This window comes from Cardiocondyla obscurior, unplaced genomic scaffold, assembly GCF_019399895.1.
Source record: "Cardiocondyla obscurior isolate alpha-2009 unplaced genomic scaffold, Cobs3.1 scaffold45_0_294702, whole genome shotgun sequence".
In the NCBI taxonomy this organism is placed as follows: domain Eukaryota; kingdom Metazoa; phylum Arthropoda; class Insecta; order Hymenoptera; family Formicidae; genus Cardiocondyla; species Cardiocondyla obscurior.
In genome coordinates this window covers 108,864-136,645 of record NW_027228795.1, presented here as the reverse complement: position 1 = coordinate 136,645, position 27,782 = coordinate 108,864, and the positions used below count along the sequence as shown (strand labels likewise).

General features: G+C 43.8%; 4 protein-coding genes and 1 non-coding gene across 5 annotated transcripts; 4 read left to right on the top strand and 1 right to left on the bottom strand.

The window, feature by feature from the left end:
• Nucleotides 1-1,910: 1,910 nt before the first annotated feature.
• Nucleotides 1,911-3,232, bottom strand: LOC139112744 (uncharacterized). The gene is given in 4 exon segments (XM_070673808.1): nucleotides 1,911-2,307; nucleotides 2,392-2,605; nucleotides 2,671-2,757; nucleotides 2,759-3,232. Coding segments are annotated over 4 exon segments (900 nt in total). The 5' UTR covers nucleotides 3,067-3,232; the 3' UTR covers nucleotides 1,911-2,016.
• A 104-nt stretch (nucleotides 3,233-3,336) lies between these two features.
• On the top strand, nucleotides 3,337-3,443 carry LOC139112755 (U6 spliceosomal RNA). Its single transcript, XR_011547430.1, has one exon. It is a non-coding gene; the product is annotated as a U6 spliceosomal RNA (small nuclear RNA).
• A 1,522-nt stretch (nucleotides 3,444-4,965) lies between these two features.
• Nucleotides 4,966-5,427, top strand: LOC139112747 (uncharacterized). Its single transcript, XM_070673811.1, has one exon. It carries the CDS (start codon nucleotides 4,966-4,968, stop codon nucleotides 5,425-5,427), a length of 462 nt encoding a protein of 153 aa, XP_070529912.1.
• A 2,749-nt stretch (nucleotides 5,428-8,176) lies between these two features.
• Nucleotides 8,177-11,582, top strand: LOC139112746 (uncharacterized). Its single transcript, XM_070673810.1, has 4 exons — nucleotides 8,177-10,249; nucleotides 10,335-10,534; nucleotides 10,805-11,195; nucleotides 11,340-11,582. Exons 1-4 carry the CDS (start codon nucleotides 8,177-8,179, stop codon nucleotides 11,580-11,582), a joined length of 2,907 nt encoding a protein of 968 aa, XP_070529911.1.
• Nucleotides 11,583-25,292: 13,710 nt separating this feature from the next.
• On the top strand, nucleotides 25,293-26,255 carry LOC139112745 (uncharacterized). The gene has a single exon (XM_070673809.1). The coding sequence runs from the start codon at nucleotides 25,293-25,295 to the stop codon at nucleotides 26,253-26,255; it is 963 nt and encodes a 320-aa protein (XP_070529910.1).
• Nucleotides 26,256-27,782: the final 1,527 nt, after the last annotated feature.

Sequence of the window (27,782 nt, the reverse complement as noted above, 5' to 3'; positions counted from 1 at the left end):
TTCGTATAATTCCATCGCGGTTTTTTGTACGCGTAGTCCGTATGTAGTCGCACTTTCTCCGTACTTTTGTTTCAACGAGCTCATTTCTGTCTGTAAACGCGAGGTCCCCTTTTTCCTCAAATATGTTTTTTCGAATTCTTTTAGGAATTGATCAAACGTCGTGATGTCTCTTGCGTCGAAATCTAATAGCGCGGCGCCCTTTAATTTCGTGCAGAGTACTGCTTCTAATAGCGTTTCGGTATTTTCGCGTGCGACATGTCTCGCGGCGTACGCGCATGCTTTTAAAAATTCTTTTGTTTGAGCATGATTTGTTCCGTCTACCGTCGGAATCATTGCTCGCGCGTCCTTAAGTTTAAACGTGGATACTGGTTCTGTCGGTCTATTTCGTGCTTCTCCGTGCGGGCGTCCATTTCCTTCGATGAGCTCTTGATTTCCCCGCGTTTCTCGGCTTTCGTTTGGTCGTCGTTCGAGGCGAACAATTCGAGAATTCATTTCTCGCAAGTTTTCGAGTACCTGTTCTAATAATCGTTCTTGTCGTTGTGTCGGGTTTGGCGTCGCGGTATGTAATTCTCGCAACGCGTTTACCTCTCTGTCGATGAGTATCTCTGGTACTCCCCCAACCGCTCCGTCCAGCAATGAGTAGTTATGTGTCATTTTTTCACGGGTGGTGTTTAAATTATTTGCGAAAATTTCCGCGGGATCAAACACGCTACTATCGTACGACGTTAGGGAGAATTCTCCCCTGTCCAAAATACCGCTAATGTCGCTCGGGGTGTCTGCGAGTATTTGATTATGTGTACGGCGCGCAATATTTCCGTCTCCGCGGTTTAATAACGCGTCGTCTATTTCGCCAAAATCAAATTCGCGCGGCGTGATAACGTTTACGGATTCCTCGCTTTCTGTCGCGGGGTCGTCTTCGTATTCTAACACGCGGCGTACCCTATTTCTAATATCGTTTAACGCGTTTATGGCGACTCGCAATGGTCGTACAGGTGTCGGCTGTAACGCTCGTCTAGCCGCTTGGCTGTGTAGCCACGAATTGTTTGCAACGCGGCGTTGTAATTCTAATTCGCTATCCGACATGGATCGGTCGGTTACAAAATATTTCGGACTTACATTAACGCTGTGACTCGCATGTTTGATCTGCTTTGCTGCTGGCTGCTATACTGCTTTCCTTGTCGCACTGCTTGGCTGCTATGTTGCTTTCCTTGTCGCACTGCTTGGCTGCTATGTTGCTTTCCTTGTCGCACTGCTTGGCTGCTATGTTGCTTTCCTTGTCGCACTGCTTGGCTGCTATGTTGCTTTCCTTGTCGCACTGCTTGGCTGTTTCTTCCTTCCTTTCTTTTATTACGGATTCAGGTACTGAGTCTATTGCTGACTCAATACTTTGTTCACTATGGTGTGTCCGTCTCGTCCCGTTAATAATTTTTTTGTACTAATCTTCGATTTTTCTTTGTTTCAGAGATCGTCCTCGCCGTCGCAGAATAGGCGGCTCTGCGCCTCCCGGAGGGCGGATCCCACCGTTGCCACCACTTTTGTTGCACCGGGGCCGGTACACGGGGTCCGTCCTTCGGGATCCGTGAGGGAGGGCGAAAATAGTAGTTTTTTAATAAAGACTTATAAATTTTATTCAGTTGCGATGTTACACTTTTTCTATCTTCCTCTGTTTCCCTTTTCGTCGGTTCGGCGCGCGTTCTCGCGTTGTCACGCGTCCTCGGCTCCGCGAGGTCTCTTCTTACATGGCACGCGACCGAACTTTGATTATCTCACGCTCTCAGTTTACGACACGGGCTCAGATGCGACTGCTTGACCGTGACGGTTCGCGGTTATTTAATAGTGACGCAGGGCCTTGGCGTCATCGGGTTGCAATGCCAAACTTCGGTAGTTCGGCGAATGCAACCTCAGCGATTTCGGCAATAAGTTCTCGCACGTGTTTCTCTCTTGTTTCTTATTATTTAATTTCTTAAGGAGGTTTGCTGATCTTGCATCCTCCGAGGTTATTTAATTACGAGATACTTATGCCGAAATGCCCTGCGTCATGTTTCGTGTTGTAACGGGGTTTGGGTTACAACACCATGATAATACTGGGTAAGCTTTATCGCCTATAATGTATTCATTATTAGGAAAAAAATAATGTTTATTCTCTGATACGGAATGCCACAGATCAGAGTTCCTAAAAGTCCTGGCATCGTGAACAGACCCAGCAAAACCAATAAAACAATCTCTAAATATAAGGTCTGCATCGCAGACAGCCTGTAGTGTAATAGCATATTCTTTCTTTTTTGTTCTATAAGAGATAGGATGGACCTGTGTAAATAGATATAAAATTTAATAATTGGCAATATTTTTTTTGTGTATTTTTTATAAATTTTTATAAGTAATTAAAGTTACCTTAGGTGCTGGAATAGGAATATGACTCTCGTTAATTGCCCCAATAACATCAGGAAGAGAACCAATTTGTGAAAAACGATGTTTGACCGCCTCCAATCGATCTCCTACAGGCCATTTAATAAATCTGTCAGCTAAATCATTTAAAGAAGCCACAACTCTTCTCATGGAATCATGCAACATTGATTTACTAATACCAAAACGGTCAGATACTGATCTAAAAAAAAAAGAATTGTTATTAATTTCTTTAATGCAAAAATTACATGTGTTTAATAAACTTACCTAAATGAATCTGGAGTTGCAAGTAACCACAGAACTGACAGTAATTGTGTCCAAATATCTAATGTAAGTCTTCCAGTTTCAGCTTTTTCTACTTAATTTAGGTGCCAATATTTGCTCCAAATTTTCATATGTTTTTCTAGTTAATTGAAAATGTTTTCTAAATTGTTTTCTTGTATAATTATGTATTGTAAGAACATAATCTTCAATTCTTACAACACGCTTTAAATTTCCACGAACGCAAACCCGTTCTGCAAATTTATTTGCCTCGTAATTCCATTGATCACATTCTTCATCACCACTCTCCTCACATTTGAGTCTTTCAGTAATGGTTTTCAATAAATTATGTCTATTTATTGTAGCAATTGCAACAATGACATTTCGTCGATGCTCCTCCATTTTTAAAAACACACCAAGTATCTGTGAGAAGCGTTCGGCGACACTCAACACTCGAAGGCACACGGTTTCCCCACTACCTATCCACTGAAACTCACGAAATCTCACGTTTCCGAACGCAGCTTTAGTTGGTAAAGCCGATTAGCGGCGAGTCCAACATTACCTGGGGGACCGGCCCCCAGGTGTGCGTAAACGCATTTTCTCCCCACACGAAAATAAAAAAAAAAAAAGGTTAGGTTAGGTTAGGTTAGGTTAGGTTAGGTTAGGTTGGGTGTACTTGCTTCGGCAGTACATATACTAAAATTGGAACGATACAGAGAAGATTAGCATGGTCCCTGCGCAAGGATAACACGCAAAATCGTGAAGCGTTCCACATTTTTTGCCCTACAAAATTGTCATAAATAAATTAAAACGTTCAGACGTAAGCATGACTGAATCGTTACTGGCATATTCATTAAATAAACTAATAGATACATTGTTCTCTGATGGTGAGGTGCATAATCCTGGTGATATTTGGTCAGGTTTCCAATGGGATGAGAATATAGAAGAGATATCCATTGAAGAAGTTCAGGCTGCTATTAGGCGTGGAAATAACTCAGCTGCACCGGGTCTAAATGGAATAAATTCTGCTTTGTGGAAGAGAATGTCGACAAGTTTTATACAAAATATTGTTAATCTATATAATAAATGCTTAAAAGAGGGGATTTTCCCTAGTAAATGGAAGGTTGCGAGATTAGTTTTAATTTCGAAAGACGCTAAAATTGATGTGGATAATCCTAAGGCGAGGCCAATTTGTTTACTTAATGAAGTAGGAAAAATTTTGGAGCGCATTATTAACTATCGCATTAATGAACATTTTGATAATGTAGGAAATGAACAATTGTCAGAAAATCAATTTGGGTTTCGCGCCGGATTGTCCACTTGCGATGCGCTTGATTATGTATTAGATTTAATTGAATTGTCCAATCAAGAACGCCGTTATACGGTTGGAATAAGCCTTGATATAAAGAACGCATTCAACAGCATTCCTTGGGTTCAGATTAGAAAAGCCTTATCCAGGATGAGTATACCAGTATATTTAAGGCGTATTGTGGATTCATATCTTCATGACAGGTTTATTACTTATTCTAATATTGAGAATGTTAACGTTACGCGGTCAGTTAGTGCTGGTGTTCTACAGGGTTCGATTTTGGGTCCACTTTTGTGGAATATATCATATAATGCGGTTCTTAAAGCGCCACAGGTCGGTAATTGCAGAATTGTAGGTTATGCAGATGATACGCTGATACTTTCTAATGGCGGGTCTCCACGTGTTGCGATTATTAGAGCTCAAATGCAGGTTGACAGAGTGATCAAGGAAATTAGTCGTTTACAATTGTTAGTGGCTCCTGAAAAGACGCAAATAGTCCTTTTTCGACCTAGCCGTACTAATCCGTTTATAAATAAAAGAATAAAAATATGTGATATAAAAGTTGATTATGTTAATAGTATGAAATATCTTGTTATTATCGTAGACAGTAAGATGAATTTTGTCAATCATACAATGTATATTAAAGAAAAAGCGGAGAAAACATCTCGTATGCTGTATAGAATAATGCCCAATTTGAATGGTCCCTCTTTTAAAAAAAGATATCTCTATTATCATGTTATGGTGTCGATTGTTCTGTATGGGACTCCGGCGTGGTTTAGACGACATAAGATGCAGAATTTTATTATTAAAACGTTAAGAAACTTGCAGAATTCCTTTTGTAGTCGCGTAATATGTTCTTATAGAACAGTGTCATACTTAGCTAATACATTAATAGCGTCTGCACCCCCGATTTTGACTTACTTGCTAAAACGCGGAGGAATATATTTCTAAGAGCGAAAGATGTTAAAACTAATAGGCTAAATAAAAGAGAAATGGCTCAAGCGATGAAGCAAATTAAAGCGGAAGCGGGCACTCATTTGAGGAATCAATGGATCGATTTCATATCTAATTCAAAAGGAATAGCTACGTGGACTATTAAAGCTATTTTTCCTAATTTTTGGAGTTGGCTTGAACGTCCGCATGGTGAATTGAACTATTTTGTGACTCAATTTCTTACTTCTCATGGTGAGTTTTCGCCATTTCTATTTCGAATTCGGAAAGTCGAATCATTAGATTGTACTTATTGTGGAAACAAGGCTATAGATTCAGTCGAGCACACTCTTAGATTTTGCTCCAAATGGGATAGACATAGAGTCTTATTATTGAACGAATTTAGTAATGATCTTGAATTATCAGCAATAATTAAACGGATTTGCGAAAACAAAAAGAGTTGGGGGGTTTTTGTGACCTTTTGTACAGAAGTTTTGAAAGAAAAAGGCTTAAGACCTCCGTAGCTCTTTCTCCCCCAACACATTATATAGATAACCATTGGAGCTCTACTTGTATCTTCTACGAGTTTATCTAGTTTTAGTTTATTTTGCTGGATGGACAATCTGTTTTCTTTAAGGAATAGTAAAAGTATTATTATTATCATTGATTTTGGAATATAACATTTTATTCTCAATACAGTAATTTTACCGCGTAAGTTTTGTATATAATACAGGGACTTCTAGTAGAGTACGGGCTAGTTGTAACTACTCGTTTAGTGTTCGTCCGTCTCTATGTTTGTCCAGTGAATGTCCAACAAGTGGCGGAGTTTTTAGTTGGTAGGGCCGGCTAGCGGCGAGTCCAACACTACCTGAGCGATCCGGCCCTCAGGTGTGCGTAAACGCATTTTCTCCCCACACGAAAACAAAAAAAAAAAAAAAGGTTAGGTTAGGTATGTAAATTATGGGTTAAAATCAATTTTTAAAATGTAACATATGTACAAAAGTGAAATTATAAACAATTGAAGTTAGAGCAATTTTGATTTGAAATTCTTAATCTGGAGCCTAATCTATATATAAATACTGATTTTGAAAGTAGCAGACGGCACGGTTCACAAATTATTGCAGTTTTTAAAATAATAAATGGCAAGATTATATGTACATACTTAGTTGGGGGGTAAATTATTAAATCGTTACTCTGGGGTTTAAAAAGAGGTTGTAGGCTTATTGAGAACCGCGAATTCTATGTAAATACTAAATTTGATAATGATCCGTTAAATAATAAATGAATTATAAAAAAATTAAAATTGTACATATTAGCGAAAAGTAAGAGAAGTATAAAAATGAAAATCGAAACTGTTGATATAAGAGAAAAGCCAAAGTGATATCTCTGTTCGGAATGAAAAATTGTATATGATATGTAAATTGCAGTTGAATCGAGGCAGTGGTTTGTAAATTACGGGTTAAAATCGATTTTTAAAAAATGTAACATATGTACAAAAGTGAAATTATAAACAATTGAAGTTAGAGTAATTTTGACTTGAAATTCTTAATCTGGAGCCTAAACTATATATAAATACTGATTTTGAAAGTAGCAGATGGCACGGTTCATAAATTATTGTCGTTTTTACATAATAAAATGTAAGATTATATGTACATACTTAGTTGGGGGGTAAATATTAAATCGTTACTCTGGGGTGTAAAAGATGTTGTAGGTTTATTGAGAACCGCGAATTTTAAGTAAATACTAAATTCGACAATAATCTGAAATTTTTTAAGTTCTTTAGAAAGGGAGTTATATATATATATATAAAGTATTTACGTTTTATTTAAGATGATGCCTGAATTAATTTTCTTTTGGCTACTGGCGCTTTTTAGCTGCCGTATTTTTGGGCTATAGATACAACTATTGACTAAAAGATAAGAAAGCTCGGCTATGCTTGAGTTGCATTGGATTTTTTTGTTTTTAAGCTATAATAATCATATGCTATATTATATAATTTAAATATATTTTAAAATATATTGTATGTGGGGTTCTGGCACCTTTGCTGAACTGTTTTTTGCAAGTATAGCATAGATAAATTGAAGCACGTAAGTACATTGAAATTAATTTTGAAATTATGGTTGTCAAGAATAATTATTATGGACAAATGAATGGTGGCCGATGATGTAGGAAACTGATTATGACAAATTAAATTGTATGACTTGTATTAATACTATTGACGGTTCAAAGGGGGGCAAAATGCTGATTTATTTGTCTCATAGTTGGCCTCAGTCTGAGATTTATTGTTATTTGTTATATGCTTGTTGTTTTTAATTTTAATCTTTTACTATTTATATTATTATTTATTTATTTATTGCCTTTATACAGCTTTTTAATTAACTTATTTAATTATTTCTTGTTATTCTAATTTATTTGTTGAATTTTGTTATTGAATGAGCTATGAACTAGTTGTATATATTATTTTGTATATGGAATTTATTGATTATTCTATCTTGTTAATGAATGGTTGTATATATGGATCAATTGTTTGGAGGCCTGCTGTGAGATGATTCTTGAGGCTTTTTCAAGTTAGTTAAACATCTGCCAATGAATTAATTGTATGATAGTGTTGGAATCTCGTATTGCGTGCCGATTTTGGAAGTTAGATGGTAAATTAAATATTACAAGAGGCGAATTGTTATTGATTTTATTATCGGTGATGCTTACAGTCGATTTATGATATCGTGATCTCTGGTCATATTATGTAGCGAAGAATATTATTATTGTAATGTTAGCTTAGATTTAATAACTAATGATATTTACAAATGATTATTTACAAGCGACTTATATGTTAATACGGCTACATAATTACAGTGTATAAATAGATATTGTAGAATAGCTATGCTAATTAAAACGATACAAGACCTGTTATAATTAAAATAATAGTTAGCTTGGGAACTACAGGTTTTGTATTTCAACTCAATACCCGGCCGGTGTGGTTCTCACCGTTAAGTTTACCCCGGAGAAAGTCACTCTGGCAAAAAAAACTAAATTATGTCTATGTTCTAAATATCTAATATTAATGATAAAACTGGCGGCCTCTCGGATGGGTCGCCACTCCGCCGTGACCATGTACCCGACGTGGCGCGATCGTCAGCTGGTGAGGGACAAGTGGAGAGTGAGCCGACAGGCTTTCCACTTGCTGATGCTTCTGTCGGCCAAATCCGTGGTGAGAACGCGGTCTCCGGCGTCCCACATGCGTCAATATGCGAGGAGGAAATGAATGTAGAGGAGATGGCAGAAGATGCTCAAGAAGATATGGATAGAAATGATTCGATTAATAACTCTAACGATACTGTTATACATAATACGGAAGGTGATAAATCTATTAAAGAAAAAGATGTTGGTGCTTACGTGCTCACCTCATGCGAAGTTCTAATCCATCGTCATATGAAGTCGTCCACTCCAGGGCATCTGTCGGCTGGTGGTGATACGCCTAGAAGTATGAAGAGAAAAGCGGTTATGGAATCATCTGAGGATTCGTCGGAGTCTGTGGGAATTGGTGACACGAGAAAAATAGTAACGGCGAGAAGAAAGAAGTCAATAATTAGTAGCTTAGATGATATGAGTGAAAAAGAAAGGAATCCATTTGATGTGCGGTCTTTAAGTGAGGAGTCGTCTGGAAGTTTGATAAGTATGCATAGTGTGAAGAAAGAAAGAAAATGGTCGCGAATAACAAAAGAACCATCTCCTATTGAGAGCCTAATCGGGAAAGGAAAGAGCGCTAGCATTCAACTGATGGGTGAAAAGGCGATGGAATGGATACATGAAGTCGATACAAGTCGTGCTAAGTCAAAAAATTTACAGGGACGTACATTGGGTGCTATGAAAAATCGTTTAAACGGAATCAAAACTATAGTAGAGAAATTAATGGAAAAAGCGTCTGACTTAGGGGATCCGGCATATCTGCGACAACAAAACGGTGAATTAAAAAAAGAAAATAAAGAGCTTAAAAATAAAATTAAAAATTTATCAAAAGATATAGAGAAGTTACAAAATCAGATGTCTACGTTATCGAAGCACATGGAGTACATATCGGAAGAAAATATTAAAATTAAAAAGGAACTTAAGAATAGAAATAATGGAATTAACAATACCCCGGCTGGTTCGTCGATAGTGGTAAATAGTGGAGGTATGAAACGCCCAACGGATCTGCCGCTTAATACTAAATCTAAGCCTAGAGTTACGTCGATTTTGAAAGGCAGATTTATTTCGCCGGAGAGATTGGTACACAGAAACGTTGAAGAGATAGTCGCGGACACGAAATTGATCGACGACGAAATGGAAAAATTGTTTAGATTGCGCGAAAAAAGACAAGCGGAATATTTAAGCACCCCGGTTGAGAATCCGACGGCAAGGGAAGGTAGTTCAAGGATTACGGAATCGTCAAAAACCTATAGGATAAACAGAAATGCAAGCAGAGGGGTTTATGATTCTATGGAAAATGTTAGAGGTAATAACAGAACGGATGAAAGAAGAAATAACCCTACAGATATGGAGACGGCGGATGAATCGGATTTTAGGCTGGTTAGGAACAGAAGAGGAAGAAATAACGCAAGCAAGATTAGGCGGGCACCGAGGAACGCGGTAGTCTCGATTAAAGCGGACGGAGAAGATGTTAAAAAATCATACGCGGAGATTATAAAAACAGCTAGGAAGGAAGTCGCGCTTACCGAATATGGCGATAACGTTAGAGTCAGGATGTCGACGGGAGGAGCGTTAATGCTGGAGTTGCCTGGTAGAGACAATCATGAGAGAGCGGACAAATTGTTCGAGAGATTGAATGGAGTACTGCGAGGAAGGGCAAAGGTTACGAGGCCTATAGCGATGGGAGAGGCGCGTATATCCAACTTTGATTATTCGCTGACGTGTGAAGAAATTGCCGGTGTTGTTGCTACTGCGGTCGGAGCGCGTATTACAGATTTTATAGTTAGCCCGATTAGAGAAATGAAGAATCGAATGCATATGTGTTGGATTAAAGAACCTTTAATTTATATAGATAGACTGGCAAACTTACAAAAATTACGGCTGGGTTGGTCAGTGGCACGAATCGATCAATCAAGAGCTAATAAAATTCAATGTTATAAGTGTTGGAGATTTGGCCATGTGGCAACTACGTGTAGAAGTAACGAGGACAGGTCGAAGAATTGCTTTCGTTGTGGGCAGACGGGTCACGCGATGAAAAACTGCAATCAAAAAACAAACTGTGTGCTGTGTCAGGAGGCAGGATACGATAGTATGCACAGGATCGGCGCATATTTTTGTTCTATGGCCCAGATTGGAAACAGAAAGAGAGAAAATTTTAATGTAAATAGCGGAAATTTTGTAAATGCAGGAGATCACGATAATTACTATAATGTCAGATAAAATTAAGAATGTAAATATGATGCAGGTAAATTTGAATAGGTCGTTCGAGGCATACGAGATTCTGATACACTACGTTAAGAAATTTGGATACGATATTGTATTTGCGACGGAGATGCCGAGGGAGCCCAAGCTCTCAGGATGGTACGCGAATGAATTAAAAACATCTTTTATTTACGTTAATTCGAGAAAGTTAAGACCGGCTCCAGAAGTTATTTGTAAAAGTAGGTATATTATAGCGGTTAAAATAAATAAAATGTATATAGCGGCCGTTTATATTTCGCCAAATTGCGAGAGAAAAGATTTCGATAGTTTAATTTTAGATTTAGATAATATATACAATTTAAGCGATGGTAGCAATCTGATATTGGCTGGTGACTTTAATGCCCGTTCAATTCAATGGGATATCAAGACTAACTGGAGAGGAAGATTATTATATAACTGGTGTGCAAATAAGAACATGAATATTTTGAATAATTTTGAATTTACATGTAATAGACCACAAGGCTCCTCTGTGGTGGATCTTACGTTGTGTTCTGATGATATTACGGAATGCATATCAAGATGGAAAGTCTTAAAAGAAGAAAATCTCTCTGATCATGAATGGATCTCATGGAAATTTAGATTTAAAAAGAAATATGAGTTAAAAAGAAATAAATACGATTACATACGGTGGAAGAATTCAAAGTTAAACGAAGATTTATTTGTAAATATTTTAGAATGGTTACCTGTAAATGAGAATTTGAGTCCGAATAAAATGGCAAAAAGGCTGGAAACGGTTGTCTACGATGCTTGCTCGGTATCAATGAGCAGATCATATATGCCAGGATTGAAGACTAGTCAGGTTTATTGGTGGAACGACGTTATTGAACATGAGAGGCGAAAGTGTGTCAGACTACGGCGAGTTTATTCTAAAGTTAAAAAGAGAAATAATATTAGTGAACTACAAAAAGAAATTGCGTTGAATAGATATAAGGACAGTAAGTTAGCGCTAAGGAAATTAATTAAAAAGGCGAAATTGAAATCATGAAAGGAACTCGTTGATACGCTGGAGGAGGATCCTTGGGGACTTCCGTTCAAAATTGTATTAAATAAGTTGCGGCGAGCTGCTCTCTCGATAACGGAGCTGCTTGAAGAAGATACAGCAAAGAGACTGGTGAATTCATTGTTTCCGGATGGGGAAATACACGATCCTATTAAGGTCTGGAGAGGCTATGAGTGGGAAGAGGATACTTACCCGAATGTGACGATAGAGGAAGTCAAGATCGCGATCTAAAGAGGCTGTAATTCGGCTGCTCCGGGTCCTGATGGGGTGTCTGCGTCTTTGTGGAAGAGGGTACCTGAAAGAATAATAGAAATATTAGTAACTCTATATAATAAATGTATGAGGGAAGGTGTATTTCCGGAAGGATGGAAGAAAACGAGGTTAATTTTAATACCAAAGACTGTGGAAGTGGACTTGAAGGATCCTAAGGCGAGGCCAGTATGCTTATTGAACGAGGTAGGGAAAACATTGGAAAGGATTGTCATGTTTAGGATCACGGAATTTCTTGGTAACTCTGTTGACGATAATTTGTCTAAAAATCAATATGGCTTTCGGAAAGGAAGGTCTACATGTAGTGCGTTGGAGAGAGTAGTTTCATTGGTGGAATCAGCATTTGAAGAAAGAAGATACGTCGTGGGAATAAGCCTGGATATTCGTAACGCATTTAATAGCATTTCTTGGTACAGGATTAGAATGGCACTTTGCGGGAAAAATGTTCCTAATTATTTAAAAAGATTATTAGATGATTACTTATGTAAGAGATTTATTGTATATACAAACCAGTCGTCGGGTAAAGTAACGCGGGAGGTTAGAGCTGGTGTTCCGCAGGGCTCGATTTTAGGGCCAATCTTGTGGAATATAGCATATGACTCGATAATGAAAATGCGTGTTATGAATAAATGTAATATTGGCTACGCAGATGATACCTTTGTTATGGCAACCGGGAGTACGGCGAATAATGCGGTTGATTTAGCGCAAAAGCAAGTTGACACAGTATTACAGAGAATATTCGATTTGGATTTAGAAGTTGCGCCTGAAAAAACGGAAATAGTATTGTTTAAGCCCAGTAGATCAAAGCCTGTTGTTGACAGAATAATATATATTGATAATTATCCGATTGAATTTAAAAAGCATTTAAAGTATTTAGGTGTAATATTAGACGATAAACTTAATTTTATAGATCATATTGAATTTGTGAGTGAGAAAATAGCTAAGATGGATAAGAATTTATTTCGTATTATGCCTAATATGTCGGGCCCTTCATCAAAGAAGCGGCTACTATTTTACAATATAGTAAGCTCGATAGTATTATACGGCGCAGCTGTTTGGTTTAGGAGAGAGAAAATGCAAAATTCAATTATAAAGTTCTTGCGAAATATTCAAAAGCCATTTAGTGGTAGAGTTATTTGTAGTTATCGAACGGTCTCGTATATTGCGTGCACGATGTTGGCGGCGACACCTCCCTTTGAACTGTTAGCGGCTTCTAGAAGAAAGGTTTTCCTGCGATCTGAAAAAGCGAAAGAAAGATCTGTAGATGATAGAGACTTAAAAAATAGGTTAAAAAGAATTAAGTTACGAAAGAATGAAAGGCTTATTAGAATTTGGAAGAGCTATATTGAGAATTCTGGTGGTGTGGCGAGATGGACTAAGAACTGTATTCTAAATAATTTTGAAGAATGGTTGAAACGCACACATGGTAGCTTAGATTACTATATAACTCAGTTTCTTACATCACACGGCGAATTTTCGCCGTTTCTATATAGAATAAATAAAACTGAAACACTTTTATGTAATTTTTGTGATGAAGATGTGACCGATTCGGTTGAGCATACTTTGCGTGATTGTATACGATGGGAGGAGTTTAGAACCCCACTTTATGATATCTTTGAACAGGAATTAAGAATGAGCCAAATTGTGGACTTAATGTGTCAAAGTGTTAAGAACTGGAAAATCTTTGGCAATTTTTGTAGGCAGGTAATACAGGAGAAGGGGCAGCGTCCCAGGTAACTCCTAATTAAATATTAATAATTTCCTTTCCCTTTGATGCTCTAAATATTATCATTATAAGGGGGGAGATAGTAAGACTTGTAATTTCTTAAGGTCGGTTCATAGGTTATCATGTTTAGGAGAGAACGTTTAATGCTAGATCTTCTTATCTTATTTTCTTTTAAGTTCTAAAGAAAAATTTTGTTGTATGGACGATCTATTTAATTGGTCCGGAAGTTTATTCTTTTTCTGTTGGTTTATTCCGGTTTATATGTAGTGTATTAATATGTACAGGGGCTAGACATGAGTGGGCGAAGTTTTAATATGTTTTCATGTTTTCCGTTTGCTCGTGGTCGTTATGTCCTGGAAATGTCATGCACGTGGCGGAGTTTTTAGTTGGTATGGCCGGCTAGCGGCGAGTCCAACACTACCTGGGGGATCCGGCTCCCAGGTGTGCGTAACTTGCATTTTCTCCCCACACGAAAACAAAAAAAAAAAAAAAAAAGGTTAGGTTAGGTTAGGTTAGGTTAACCAATTATCCTCTCGTTGTGCGCCACCTTGTCGTAGTGAGAGGGCTTAAGGAATCGAATCAACGATCCGCTGGGGCAGTACCTGGGACTTAGTCCCGGGGAGGGCCCGGCGGGAAGGTTCGGTCCTACTAAGAGCGCACAGTACCTTCCTGGCATTGCACTTCGAGTACACCACGTACTCGAGCCGGGGGAGGTACAAACACCCTCAGGGGCCACAGAGGCCGTCCCTTTATTAGGACGGTCTAGATCTGTGATTCGGGACTTGGCGTTCCCGGGGGTTCCTGAGCCCGGCAACCACTTCGCCGAGAGGGTGGGTTTTATTCCCCCCAAGGTGGTAAGGGAAGGTAACCCGGAATTCAAATCCCGGCCGGCTGGGGCCGCAGGGGAATTTGTTTCCCCACCATGCCACCCGGGGGGGGGAAGGGCCTCCTAGTCCGCTGGGACAATAGGGAGAAGATCCTGACTCTGGAAGCATTGCACGCGGGTGCTACTGCAGCTGAAGGAGGAGGGATTACCTCTACCCGTTTCCGGGGCGTACGTGGTGCGTTCCTGGGGCGGGTACGAGAATACGCACCGGAGTTGCACACCAGGGGTGTGACCCCACGGTCTCCGGGGGCGTAGCGTGTTCCGGCCTGCGGGCTGGGCACCCCAGAGATGGTGTAGGGGGTGTTCCGGGCCGCTCGGACGTATTTCGAGGCGGGGCTCGTGGCGCGTCCATAAATAGAGTCGGCCAGGCCGGAGTCGTTAGGATAGGTACCCCACCGGCCTAGGGGAGTAAACCCCAGACAAATCAATTAAAATGACTATGATGAAGATGTCTAGCAAAAAGAGTACGGGTGTACCGCTTCAGGGAGATCGGATCCTCAGGGGCCGGCGTGAGGGAAGTGCTGTCCCAGCTCCTCTCTTGTCGTTATCGTACGATGGGCCACCTACCGCGTGCACCGCAGGGGTGGTAGGGGAAGATACGTTTGCGAAGAGTATCGGCAAGGCCAGAAGACCGGTTAAGCCAGGTCCGGCTTCATCTAAGAAGGAGGTGGGGGAAAGATATTCCCTTTATCCTTTCTCTCTTTCGGGGCGGCAGACAACAACGTCGAGGGCGGGATCGCCTACCCCCTCAATAGCGTTCACAGTAACGGACATGTGTTCGGACGTCGTATTTTTATCAGGGGTTGATGAAGACTCTCTCACGGAGGTTTCATGTGGTTCCTCGGCCAGCCAGAGGACGAAGAGAAAGAAGGGCCGCCCACCGACGACGGGCGAGTACATCGGCTTGGCGGAGGCGAAAATGCGCCTTCTAGATGCAGAACAGAGAGTCAGAGAAGATGAGGAAGAACAAGATATCCTCAATTCTTCTTCTGACCTTGCTCTGAAAGTCCGTGAAAGTGCAAATAATATGGTGGAGGAGTTTATCTCGGAGTTCCGAGATGCCCCGTTGGAAGACCTGATAGCCCGAGTTCTCGAGAGCCAGAATCAAGTTCTGGGAGGTCGCAAATGTGTCAAAGGGGCTCAAGGGCACACTATCTAAGGCCCTAAAAAAGGCGGCATGTGTCACCCGTGCCAGTGCCACAATCCTGGCTTCCAGAACAGCAGGAAGACCTGGCGTCAGCGTCAATTCCGAGCTCCAAAACTTATTAAAGAAACTCGATGATGCACGCAAAGAAATACGAAACCTACGCGAAGAGATCCGTACTTTAAGAAGTAGGGCAGCTGAACTGCCCAGGAGGGATGTATATAGTCCGCCATCACCTGGCAAAGGCGATCGACGAACTCCCCCTCCTTCTGCGGGCTCCCCGGAAACTGTCACGACTCCGGGTAGAGTTAGGACGAGAAACACTCGACCGAAGATTACGAGAGTGGTTTCTCCATCGATGGATAAAGCTGAAGAGAGCCTAATTCAAAAGTTAGACGGCCTCTTCAGCAAATGGTTTGAAAGGCGATTTGGGGGGTTACCATCGCCGTGTCCTCAAGTGGCGGGAACCGACTCAGAGGTACCCTCCTTTCCCTTATCCTCCAAAAAAGGAGGCGGTACTCGAAAGGCACTTAAACCGGCCCCTTCTTCCACAAAAGGGGTGGCGGCAGTGGCCTTGACATCTTCAAGGAGGCAAGAATCTGTTTCCTCTAAGAGCAGGGAGAGAGCCAATAAATCTCGCTCTTCTTCAAATGTGAGGACATCAACGTCTTCCGGTAAGAAACGGAACGAGGGCAAGGACAAAGTCCGGGTCCTTATGCCACCGCCCTCTTTGCCTGCAAAAACTGCAGCCAAATCCAGGGCGCGAGACTCGTCCACTGAAAAGTGGAGAGCAGTAGTTGGCCGTAAGGCCAAAAAGGCCGAAGTTAAGGCCAAAAAGAAGGCCGCTCCCCCTGTACAGGCCTCGGAGCCCAAGGGGTTATCTAGGGGCAATAAGCCCAGTAAAGGCACTCCGCCGCAAAAGCGGAAGGTGCCCAAGAACGCGGCTGTAACAATGTCCTGTCCAACGGACACATACGCCGAAGTAATACGGCATGTTAAGTTCAAAATTAACTTGGACGATCTAGGTATCCCGGGACTTAAGTCACGACGTGCGCTGACAGGCGCCATAATTTATGAAGTCCCGGGAGTAGACGGCGCGTCGAAGGCTGACGCCCTTGCGACTGCAATTAAGGCGGTCATAGGTGGACGAGAGGACGTACGTGTTGCACGTCCAGTTAAAATGGCGGAGTTCAGAGTCCGAGGATTGGACGACTCTGCCACCAGTGAGAAGGTCATTGCAGCCACCGTCAAGGTGACCTCGTGTGACCCGACGTTAGTCAAAGTCGGTGATTTCCGCGAATCCAACGACGGTCTCTACACAACCGTCGTTCGTTGCCCGGCTACAATAGCAAACAAAATGGTCGCGGAAAAGCGGGCCAGAGTTGGAGGGACAATGGCCCGATTTGAAATGTTACGTGAGCACCCCCTGCAGTGCTTCAAATGCTTGCAGGGAGACCACGTCCGCAGTCGTTGCCCCGTACAGGAAGACCGGTCAAATTGTTGCTTCCGGTGCGGGGCATCAGACCATCTGATAGCCAAGTGTAAGGCTACGATCCCGAGTTGCCTCATCTGCAAAAAAGAAGGTCGCAACTCGGGCCACAAGATAGGCGGGCCAGCCTGTGTGGCCAAGTCCAGGGTCACTAGGAGAAATGGGCCCAAAGTTGAACCTTCCTCTTTCACTCCTTTGGCTCCAACAGCTCCAAGTGCTGAACGGATGGAAGTGGAGAGTGAAGAAGCTCCGAAGGAGCAACGCCCGAAAAGGCGTTCTGCCGCGGATACGGCAGCAGGTGGAAACAACCTGGAGGAGGTTGAAACGGCCCAGCCTTCGCCGTGATACTCCAGGCAAATCTCAACCACGCTCGGCAGGCACAGGACCTGTTTGTCCACACTCTCGCCGAGCGTGGCTGCGGAGTTGGCATAGTCGCAGAGCCGTATTACATCCCTCCTCAGCATCCCTGCTGGGCTGGCGACTTGTCCAAAACTGCGGCTATCACTTGGACCGCCCACACCCGCCCGTGTGCCCCCGACATCTCCGGCAACGGGTGGGTGTGTGTCAAATGGGGGGAAACTTATGTTATAAATGTATATTTGTCCCCAGCCCTTAGCCTCGTTGAAGTCGAGGAAAGACTTGACAGGCTGGAAGACGTTATACGGGCGAGAACTCCTTCCCCTATCCTCATTGCCGGGAACTTTAATGCAAAGTCCCCGGAATGGAGCTGTCCCGCGTGGAGTCGTCGCGGTGTGTTAGTCGCGGACTGGGCGGCCTCTCTCGGCCTCCTGTTAGTTAATTAGGGGGCCGAGAATACTTGCGTCGCGTGGAGAGGAGAGTCTGCGATAGACCTTACGTGGACTTCTCTTTCTGCGCGCGCACTTGTGCAAGATTGGAAGGTGTTGACGGACTGTGAGACACTTAGCGATCATCTTTATATCACGATGAAAATGTCCACAGCTCCGTCACATCCGTCTGTCCCTCATCCATCCGGGGACAAGCCGCGGAAAACGAGGTGGGCCTTGCGACACCTTAACAAGGACCTTCTCTCTGCGGCTCTTGAGGCTCAAACTTGGGCTCAAGATTCGCCGGCGGAGGACGCCTTAGGCGACGTGGAGTGGCTCCGTGATGCGCTTGAGAGTGTATGTAACACTTGTATGCCACGGGCCACTTCCCGCCCCTCGTATGGGGCTTACTGGTGGACGAAGGACATCGCGATGTTGCGACGATCCTCCGTCCGGGCCCGCCGGGCCTTTTTGCACGCGCGGAGACGAAGGCGCGTTAGTCAGGAGGAGATTGAGGCGGCTTATGAGGAGTTTAGCAACGCCCGCAGACTCCACAGGGCCACGATCCGCCACGCCAAAGACCAGGCGTGGCAGGATCTGTTAGACACCGTGGAGGAGGATCCCTGGGGCCGGCCTTATAAGATCGTGACAGGCCGACTGCGCCCCAGGGCCCCCCCGGTAGTTAAATCCTTAGACCCTGTCCTGGTCCAAGGCGTGGTGGACACGCTCTTCCTTCCTGATCCTAACAGAATTCCTTGCCCAATGCCCGCCCCTCTGGGTACTCCAACTTCAGAGTGGGACGAGGGCGAGCATCGGGTAAGCAAAGAAGAGTTGGCAGTTGTTGCCAAAAAGGTCAGACGCAATAAAGCGCCAGGCCCCGATAAAGTCCCCGGGGTGGTTATGCTGGCATCGTTAAGCCATTTAGCCCCCCGGGTATGCCGTATATTTACACGGCTCCTAAGAGAAGGGAGATTTCCCTCGGTATGGCAGCAGGCGAATCTTGTCTTGCTGCCAAAGGACGGCAAGCCTGTCGGACTCCCGTCTTCATATAGACCAATTTGCTTGATGGATGAGGTAGGCTAATTGTATGAGAGAGTCATCGCCGGCCGCCTCATCCAGTGGGCGACGCGGGACGGGAGTATACTGCACGATGCACAGTATGGCTTCCGTGAAGGCCGGTCTACGATCGACGCTATAGCGTCTGTCCGGTCTTTCGCGAAAGAAGTGACGAGTGAGGGGGTGTTGTTGGCTGTGTCATTAGACATAGCTAATGCCTTCAACACCCTCCCCTGGCAGGTGAGAAACGAGGCCCATTCCTCTTCCTCCTTCCCTCCTTATCTCCGCCGGGTGATAATGTCCTACTTTGATAGTAGGACATTAAGTTATGTCGACAGTAATGGTCGACATATTACGAGAGGTGTCGAACGCGGGGTTCCACAGGGCTCTGTCTTAAGCCCATTATTGTGGATCCTCGCGTTTGACAGAGTATTACGAGTGGTACTTCCCCTGAGTTGCAGCGTGCGGTGCTACGCTGATGACACCTTGGTGCTGGCCCGGGGGATTGACTGGGAGGAAGCTCAAGTGTTGGCGGAGGTCGCCACTTATACAGTGGTGGCGGCCATTAAGAGTATGGGCCTCAAGGTGGCGGCCAGTAAGACGAAGGCCATGTATTTTTACGACGCCTCCGTCGGCCGTCCCCCTCCGACCGTTATTATGGTCAACAGTACTCCCGTTTAGGTGGGGTCAAGTATTAAATATCTTGGTCTCATCCTGGACGGAAGATGGAAGTTTGGCGAACACTTCGCCAGAGTGGCCCCCCGAATGAGTCAGGCGGCGGCCACGTTGGGCCGGCTAATGCCCAATTTGGGGGGCCCTCTATTGGGCGTACGAAAGTTATATGCGGCAGCCGTAAGCTCCATTGTCCTTTACGGGGCGCCTATATGGGCGGACGAGCTGCCGCGGGACAAGAAGAGCCTGGCCAGTTTCCGCCAGGCAGAGAAGAGATTGGCGGTGCGGGTTGCCCGCCTCTATAAACGTACAGCCGCTAATGCGGCAGCTATAATGGCGGGCGTCCCGCCCATCGAAGTAGAGGCGAAGTCCTATGCTGAGAGATATCAGCGTAGGACTGCCATGCTCCGCCGTGGAGTTAAACCCGGCGTTAGCGCTGGGGAGGCTGCGCCAGGAAACAAGGCATGTTATGTTGGAGAGTTGGGAGGAGCTAATTATAAATGCCCCTCCCAGCGCTCCCGGTAAACGGGTGTTGGACGCCGTTCGCCCATGTTTCAAAGACTGGGTAAGCGGCGTTATACAACAAGGCGGATTGCCCTTCAGAGCGGCACAGGTGGTCACCGGACACGGTGTCTTCGGTGACTACCTGTGCCGCATAGGTAAAGAGCGCACTCCCGTGTGCTGGGAGTGCGACAAGGACCGGGACTCGGCGGACCACACACTCGCCGAGTGCCCGGCCTTTAAAGAGGAGCGGCGCGAGTTGATCGCGGTCGTTGGTCAAGACCTCTCCCTCCCGGCGGTAATTAAAGCCGTCGCGGAGGGAGATAGGCCTAAGAAGGCCTTTATTTTTTTCTGCGAGAAAGTCATCTCGCAGAAGGAGATTAATGAAAGGATCCGGGGGAGATTGCCCCGCCGGCATCCCAACAACAGGAAGGAGATGTGCCTCACCAGGCGCCAGTTGGGCGCAGACGAGGAGGCATTGCGGCGCATCTGCGCCGGAGGTAAAGAGATGGGGGGGTGAGCACGGTCTAAAGACCAATTAGCTGTACCCCCCAATAGTTACAAGGCGGAAACGGCCCTTCTTAGGGCCAACCTAACGGCCCATTTCTTGGCCCATTATAAAAGCCCTTTTCAGGGCTCAGAAGAGGCGGTTACGCGCTGGCGTTCGCGGGGGACGGGCAACCCAATAGCTCCCGCAAGGGTGAGGGTTGTTCCGCTCCTGTGGGGGCGTTGGCCGTGCTCTCGGAGTGGAGGAGGCGGCATCACAGGTGGTTGGGAGCCACCTGCAGCCCCCTCGCCCACTTGTGGGCGTTGGCGAGAAGGCGGTGGCCCCTTCTCGTCAAGTTACAAGATGGTGGCCCGGTCAAGTCCAAGGGCCGGGCGCCGGAGGGCCTCCTTAGCCTTTAAGGAGAAGCCCCCGGCCAGGCAGTGACCCCCCTAACACCTGGGGGTCTTGGCGATGGACGGGAGGTGCGGAGTTTGCACTATGATCATAGTTCCCGTGCCTCCCGCTTATCATTGTCTGCGCTAGGCCGCCCGTGTGGTTTTAGTGGGTATTAGGCTGCATGTCTGCATAAGCCGTAAGTCCCACATAACCCCCGGAGTTCCCAAACTGGGGGTATCCGTAAAAGGATTTCCACACGTAAAAAGGTTAACTAATTAGAAATATTTTTAAAGTGAAATAAAAATTTGCTAATGTGACACTTTGAGATTAAAGTTATAATATCTTTGTTTTGTCTCTTATGCATTAAACAAGGATCAGAGTCGGCTTAAATTCGGTTTCTTGTGATAGAGGAAAGTGCTCTCGTTAATTTTCAACCGGTGATGTATCTGATTTCACTCCAAAAAGTGTTTGTGCTATCTGGAGTACTGGGTGAGTCGAGGATTTTTCTCTTGAACCAGGAATGGTCAGAGAGACTTTTACAGCTTCCCCGAGGCTCCGGACGGTCTCGTTGGATAGCTGCCGTCACGTACCTTTTGCTCCTAAAATTTCAGACCTGTAAAACAATTAGAAATATTTTTACACTTAAATAAAAGTGTGCTATTGTGACACTTAAAAGTCACAGATATTAAGATTCAATAAATTTAATTCTCTCAATTAAAAAGTAAAAAGATTGAAAAAGGGCCATAAAAATAAAATAAATAAATGGAAAATGTAAAGGTTCATCCATATTTTAATGCACTCAAGGGTCACAAAATAAAGAATACAGAAATAAATTAACTTTACTAAAATTAAATTTAATTTATAATATAATCGGCGCCTGCGCAGTTAAACGGCTTGCCGCTGCCTGCACGAGGGCGCAGAATGCCGTAGCAACGCGCAAAGATTTGAATTAATGATTGCTCTGCCAACTCGCTCGACAAAACGCTCTTGTTCTTTTGCATCGTGACGACCGAGCTGGAAGGACGCACAGAGAACTGAAAAAAGGAAATTTATATTTCTGGCCCGATCCCTAGCCGCCCCTTGTCCAAGGTAACCCACTCGCTTTCTTCTTTGTTTTTTCTGCTTCTTCCTTACTGGCTCTATCTATCTACTGCCTAAAATAATATATTTATGTATTTTACTCTATACTTGCGCCCATCAATAAATAATTGTTTCATTGTCTTTCGCGTTACGCCCACCAAAAAAATTTTTTGATGACCTTTTTTTTTCTTTTTTCTTTTTCTTCTTTTCTTTTTCTTTCTGCAAACTGTTAACCTTCTCGCCACTTTTCCAGGTTACTGTCGCGTTATGTCTCAGGATGATTGTTGCGATTTATATCTCATCCCACAAATCATACCACCTCTAGTGTACAGCGTCATTCCGGAATCACCAGATTCCAGTCCCAGCTATTCGCCTACCTTGCCTATCTCACCCATCTTACCTACCCTTTCTACTAATAAGACTTTTCATGATGGGAATGACAACACCTCGGCCTCTGAACAAAATACCGACATTCCCTCGTCACCGCAAAATTCTAATACTTACATGCAACTTTTGGATCGTATAGCCTTGCAATATGGACATCCCCCCACGGTCCCTATCATGTTACTTGAACCCTGCATTTTTGTCTTCCATCCCAACTATGAACTACCATTCTTGGTGCCTAAGGAGGACTTACATTTATTATTTTCCCACATTGTTTATTGAAAACATCTTTTCTTAAACTTCACAAATTGTAACCTTGTTTTTCTTTTTCTCTTTCTCCCGTTTACCTTATTCTCTCTGCTCTAGTCTAATCGGACGACAACATATACCCACATATTCGTCCTATTCTGTCCTACGTGCATGGTCTTTTTTCCTACGTTTTCCTATGGTCTTCCTCTTTTTTCTTTCAGAATGGCGGACTCTGCGGAACATGGAAGACCTGGGTCTCCCCCACGAAAGGACTGTGCACTTCAGCAGTGCACAGTCTCACTGGAAAAACAATTACCCTATCACTTCAATTATCCTGATGGGGTTTCAGTAAAAATCACTCTTTTACACCAGATTTTGCTACGACAAGATGCTAAATCCAGGACGGCGGCTTCAGCCAAATTGCATGGTCGGCACAATGACAATTTAGCCCAAATGTTGCAAGAGTATGTCTCTGAGGTTAAATCTGCGATGATTCAGGATATGACGAACAACGTTCTTCAGGATATGAGGGACGTCTTACAAGTAGCCACCGTCTCAACGGGGCTAAAAGGCACCCTGATCAAGACACTCAGATTGGCGGCCTGCCGCATAACTGCTTTTTTAAGCGAAATAGCTAAGAGAAAGACTATAGAAACCATGGACAATGCCGCTAACAAAAGGCAGAAAATTAACAATGACGAAGGCACGAAATGCCCACAGACGGGCTGCCCTGCACCGGCACCACTTGATATAGCCAGAGATAAGCCTATGGCCACTGTCTCCAACAGCAGCAAAACGGAGAAGGCTGCTATGCTAAATAGCATTAAGGAACAAAACAAGGTTCCTTGAACCAAGGTCCTTGGGCGCAGACAAAAAAATGTTGAAAACATGAAGACTCCTGCGCCAGCAAAGGATGCAAAATCGAAAAAAGAAACCCGCGGATTACAAAGTAGACTCTAGAAGAGTCCCCAAATCAGCGGCAGTTATTATTAACTGCCCCGCTGAAAGAAGGGCGGCGGTTATCGCCACTGCGAAAATAAAAATAGACCTTAACTTCCTAGAGATTAAGGATATGCGCGCCAAGCGTGCCGTAACGGAAGCTCCGTTATACGAGATCCATGGTGAGGACTCGAATAATAAAGCGGAGAGACTCCTTGCTGTTCTTAAAGAGATTTTCCAAGAGGATGAGGACGTAACGCCCTACATCCCAAAGAAGACAGCCGAACTTAGGCTTAAAGGGCTGAACGATTCCGTCAACGAAAACGAGATTGCTTCTACTCTGAAGGCAATTACGAGCTGCAAGGCTAAATAATTTAGAGTTATGCCGTTAAAAACAGTCACAGATGGTATGAGAACCACCTGGGTGAAATGCCCAGTTGAAGCTGCAAATGTTCTGGCGGCTGCTGGACATATCCAGATTGAATGAACCCGAGCCAGGGTTGAATTAATAGAGGCAAGGCAACTTTAGTGTTACCGCTACCTCCAGGTTGGGCACACGCAGCAGAAATGCAATAACCCGGACAAAAGATCCGCATGTTATAGATGTGGAGAAACTGGGCACAAAGCTGCAGATTGCTCTGCCCAGAAGCCAGCATGCCCTGTATGTGCGGCCAAGAAGGCTCCCTACAATCACAGAATTGGGGACAAAAACTGTTCGTCTAGAACGACAGTTATGAAGAAAGCCTCGCCAATGAGGAAACTTGCCTAAAAATGGCAAAGCAAAATAAAGACAAAAGGTAATGGTAAACTTAATCCCTTTTCTCTTTCAGAATGGACTGACTCAGAACTTTTAACTGGACGGACATACTTACGTATTACAATACTGGACGGATAAGAAAAAAGTTGACGACATACCCATGTCTCTTTCACGTATTTTTTTGACGGACATACCCATGAACCAATCGCGTCTCCAGGTTGCGGATAGGGGAAGGGCCGCTAACATTAGCGGTTATCTGCGAATAATTATCACTTCGTGATAACACAATAAGCAGGCGCGGACAAGGAATACGGTAATGCATATATCCGAAGAATGGACCACGATGACTTAGCTAATTAATAGTAGCTGTGGCGGTGGCAGATTGCAGAGACGATGAACGACTGTTCGGAGAGTAACGTGTCGTCTCTGCGATGCCATTGGCCGCTGCTCAATAAATAGGAATAAATCAAAAATGACTCAAGAACTAACAGTTACAATTCTCTAATTACCGGGGGAAGGTGGCCACCTGCGCTCTGGCCCGGCATGATGCCCGAACCCAATGAAATAATATTACCTGTGTATGGATACAACAAATTCTAAAAATAATAATAATAATTGTAGGCATTTTGGCGAAGCGTCATATTCTGTTAAGAGCGTCAGTGCGAGATGCCTATTATTATTATTTTGACCGAGGCACGGCGAGGCCTCTTGTATTGTTATTAACGGCGAAAACAGCGAGACTCGCGGACGGGTCGTCGACTCCGCGAGCGAACGTTATCTTTTAAAAAGATACCTCGCAATGAAACGATTGGCCGTAGATAAAAAGTAGGAGAGAGACGCGGCGCGATAAAAGGACCGGCTCCGTGCGGATCGGGGCTCTCTCTCTCAGGAATAAAGAAAGTGAATAGTGCGATCGAATTATTTAATTCCCGTCACGAAACTCCACAAAAATACATTACCGCCTACATAATAATAACAAATACGCACGGAATTATTCGCTCTCCCGAACTAGGGAAAGAGGAAATAAAGGACGAAACGGTCAAACTAAAATAGAGGGATACGTTTTATACAAACAAATCTCAATCATTGCAGACAGGCTCAAGACCTGCTAATACACAAAATGGCTGAAAAGTTTCCAGTTATCACATTGATCTCGGAACCGTACAAAATTCCTTCGGATAACCCTAACTGGGTCGGAGGTCTATTGAATTTGACAGCCATCACTTGGAAAGGCTGTTCCCCTCCCTGCACTTTGTGGAAGGCAGGAAATGGATATGTTGGGGTGAAGTGGAAAGAATACGTAATTATTTGCGTATATCTGTCACCGGTGTTAACACTGGAAGACTATGAAGACAGATTGGCCCAGCTGTCTATAGCTTTGGGAACGGTACAATCCGAACATATTGTGCTGGCCGGAGACTTTAATGCCAAAAATGTGGCTTGGGGCTCCCCAGGTACAGATGGTAAAGGCCGTTGTCTAGAACAATGGACTGCACAAGAAGGACTATTCCTCCTCAATGAGGGGAAAGTAAATACCTGCATTGCTTGGAGGGGAGAGTCTATCGTCGACTTGACCTGGGCCTCCCCTTTGGCTTGCAGAAATATCACGAGATGGAAAGTGGACGACACAAAAACATTGTCGGACCACAAATATATCAGCATAAACCTGATTCCAGACCCCAGGGTCAGTAATTTCCCTACTGGCACCGGTAACAGGAAATGGTCCATCGCCAAGTTGGATGAGGAAGAATTGCTAATATCTCTAAATGGTGCCACTTGGCAGAATCCCATAACCAACTATGACGATCCAACAGCAGGAGTTGCATGGCTCAGGAGAACACTCGAGGATGCGTGCGATGCTCCTATGCCCAAAGCTAAAAAAGGAAAGCCAAAAAAAGCTGCTTACTGGTGGAATAAAGAGATAGCCAAATTACGACGAAAAGCTATTTTTGCTAAAAGAGGCTTCTCCAAAACCCGCTCCAGAAAAAAAAACCAGGATACCATTAATGAAAGGTATCAAGCGTACAAGAATGCCAGGATAACCCTGAAAAAAGCAATTGACATGTCTAAGGCAAAAAACTAGGAGGATCTGTTAAGTACCATTGAAGATAATCCATGGGGGAAACCATATAAAATAGTCTTGGAGAAAATTCGCTCCTGGTCTCCCCCGGTGGTTGAAACACTATGCCCTTTGTTATTTCAAAAAATCATAGATATTCTCTTCCCGATGGACAATGGCCCTGCAATAAAACAATTAGATGGCCATTCTGAATGGGAAGAAAGCTGGAACATAGAGAAAGAAGAGTTAGCTCATCATATCAAGAAACTGGGAGATAACAAAGCACCTGGTCTGGACGGTATCCCTGGCAAAGTCCTTAAACTTGCTGCCGAAAATTTTTTGAGTACCAGATCTGTGGGATCTTTAATGGATGTCTCAAAAAGAAACATTTCCCTATGGAATGGAAACAAGCTAAGCTTGTCCTATTACCTAAACCAGGAAAGGCACCTGATTCACCCTCTTTATATCGCCCACTCTGCCTCTTAGATAAGCTGAGCAAATTGTTTGGAAGGGTGATAGCAGCCAGATTGATTGGACACATGGAGTCATCTCCCATTGTCGAGGGTAACCTACACCCTAATCAATACGGCTTTAGGAATGGTAGGTCAACTATTGATGCTATCGCCAAAGTAAGGGAAACTGTGAATGATGCTGTCAGGGATGGGGAACTTGTACTGGCGGTGGCAATTGATATTTCCAACGCCTTTAACTCCCTCCCATGGAAGGTCATAACTGAGGCTCTTCAAACCTTTGATACTCCTGCCTACTTACAGAGAATTATTAGGAATTATCTGCACGAAAGAAACCTCACATATGTAAACAAGAAAGGCAAATTTATCAAAAGAATGGTCAACCAAGGGGTCCCGCAAGGCTCAGTTCTAGGCCCTCTGCTCTGGAATATTGGTTATGACAAAGTTCTCAGAACTGCGTTACCTGTTGGATGCTCAGCTATATGCTATGCGAATGACACTTTAGTCCTTTCGACAGGACAGAATTGAACAGACACATTAGCATTTGCGGAGCTAGGAGTGTCCTGTGTCGTCCAAACAATCAAAAAGATGGGCCATTTAATTTCACCTTCTAAAACAGAGGCAATGTTTTTCCATGGAAGGTCAGTCACTGTGCCTCCCAACATAACGTTGCGAGTTGATGGAACTGTAGTACAAATTGACGCTCACATAAAATATCTTGGGTTGACGTTGGATAACGGATGGACGTTTAGTAAACATTTTGGAGGCTGGCTCCCAAAATACACAAAACCTCACTTGCCCTTGGAAGACTTTTGCCTAATCTGGAAGGACCAAATAGATGAATCAGGAAACTGTACGCAAACGTGGTACAATCTACGATCATGTATATCACCCATATTCGCTAAGGATATAACTGGTAGGAACAAGAAGTCGGAAAGAACTATCCGCCAGATCGCAAGGAACCTAGCCATCAGGCAAGCCAGATGCTACAGAACGGTATCGCATAATGCGGCAACACTACTGGCTGGCTCGCCTCCTCTCAACCTTGTAATGGAAGAGAGAGCCAACAGATATCGAATAA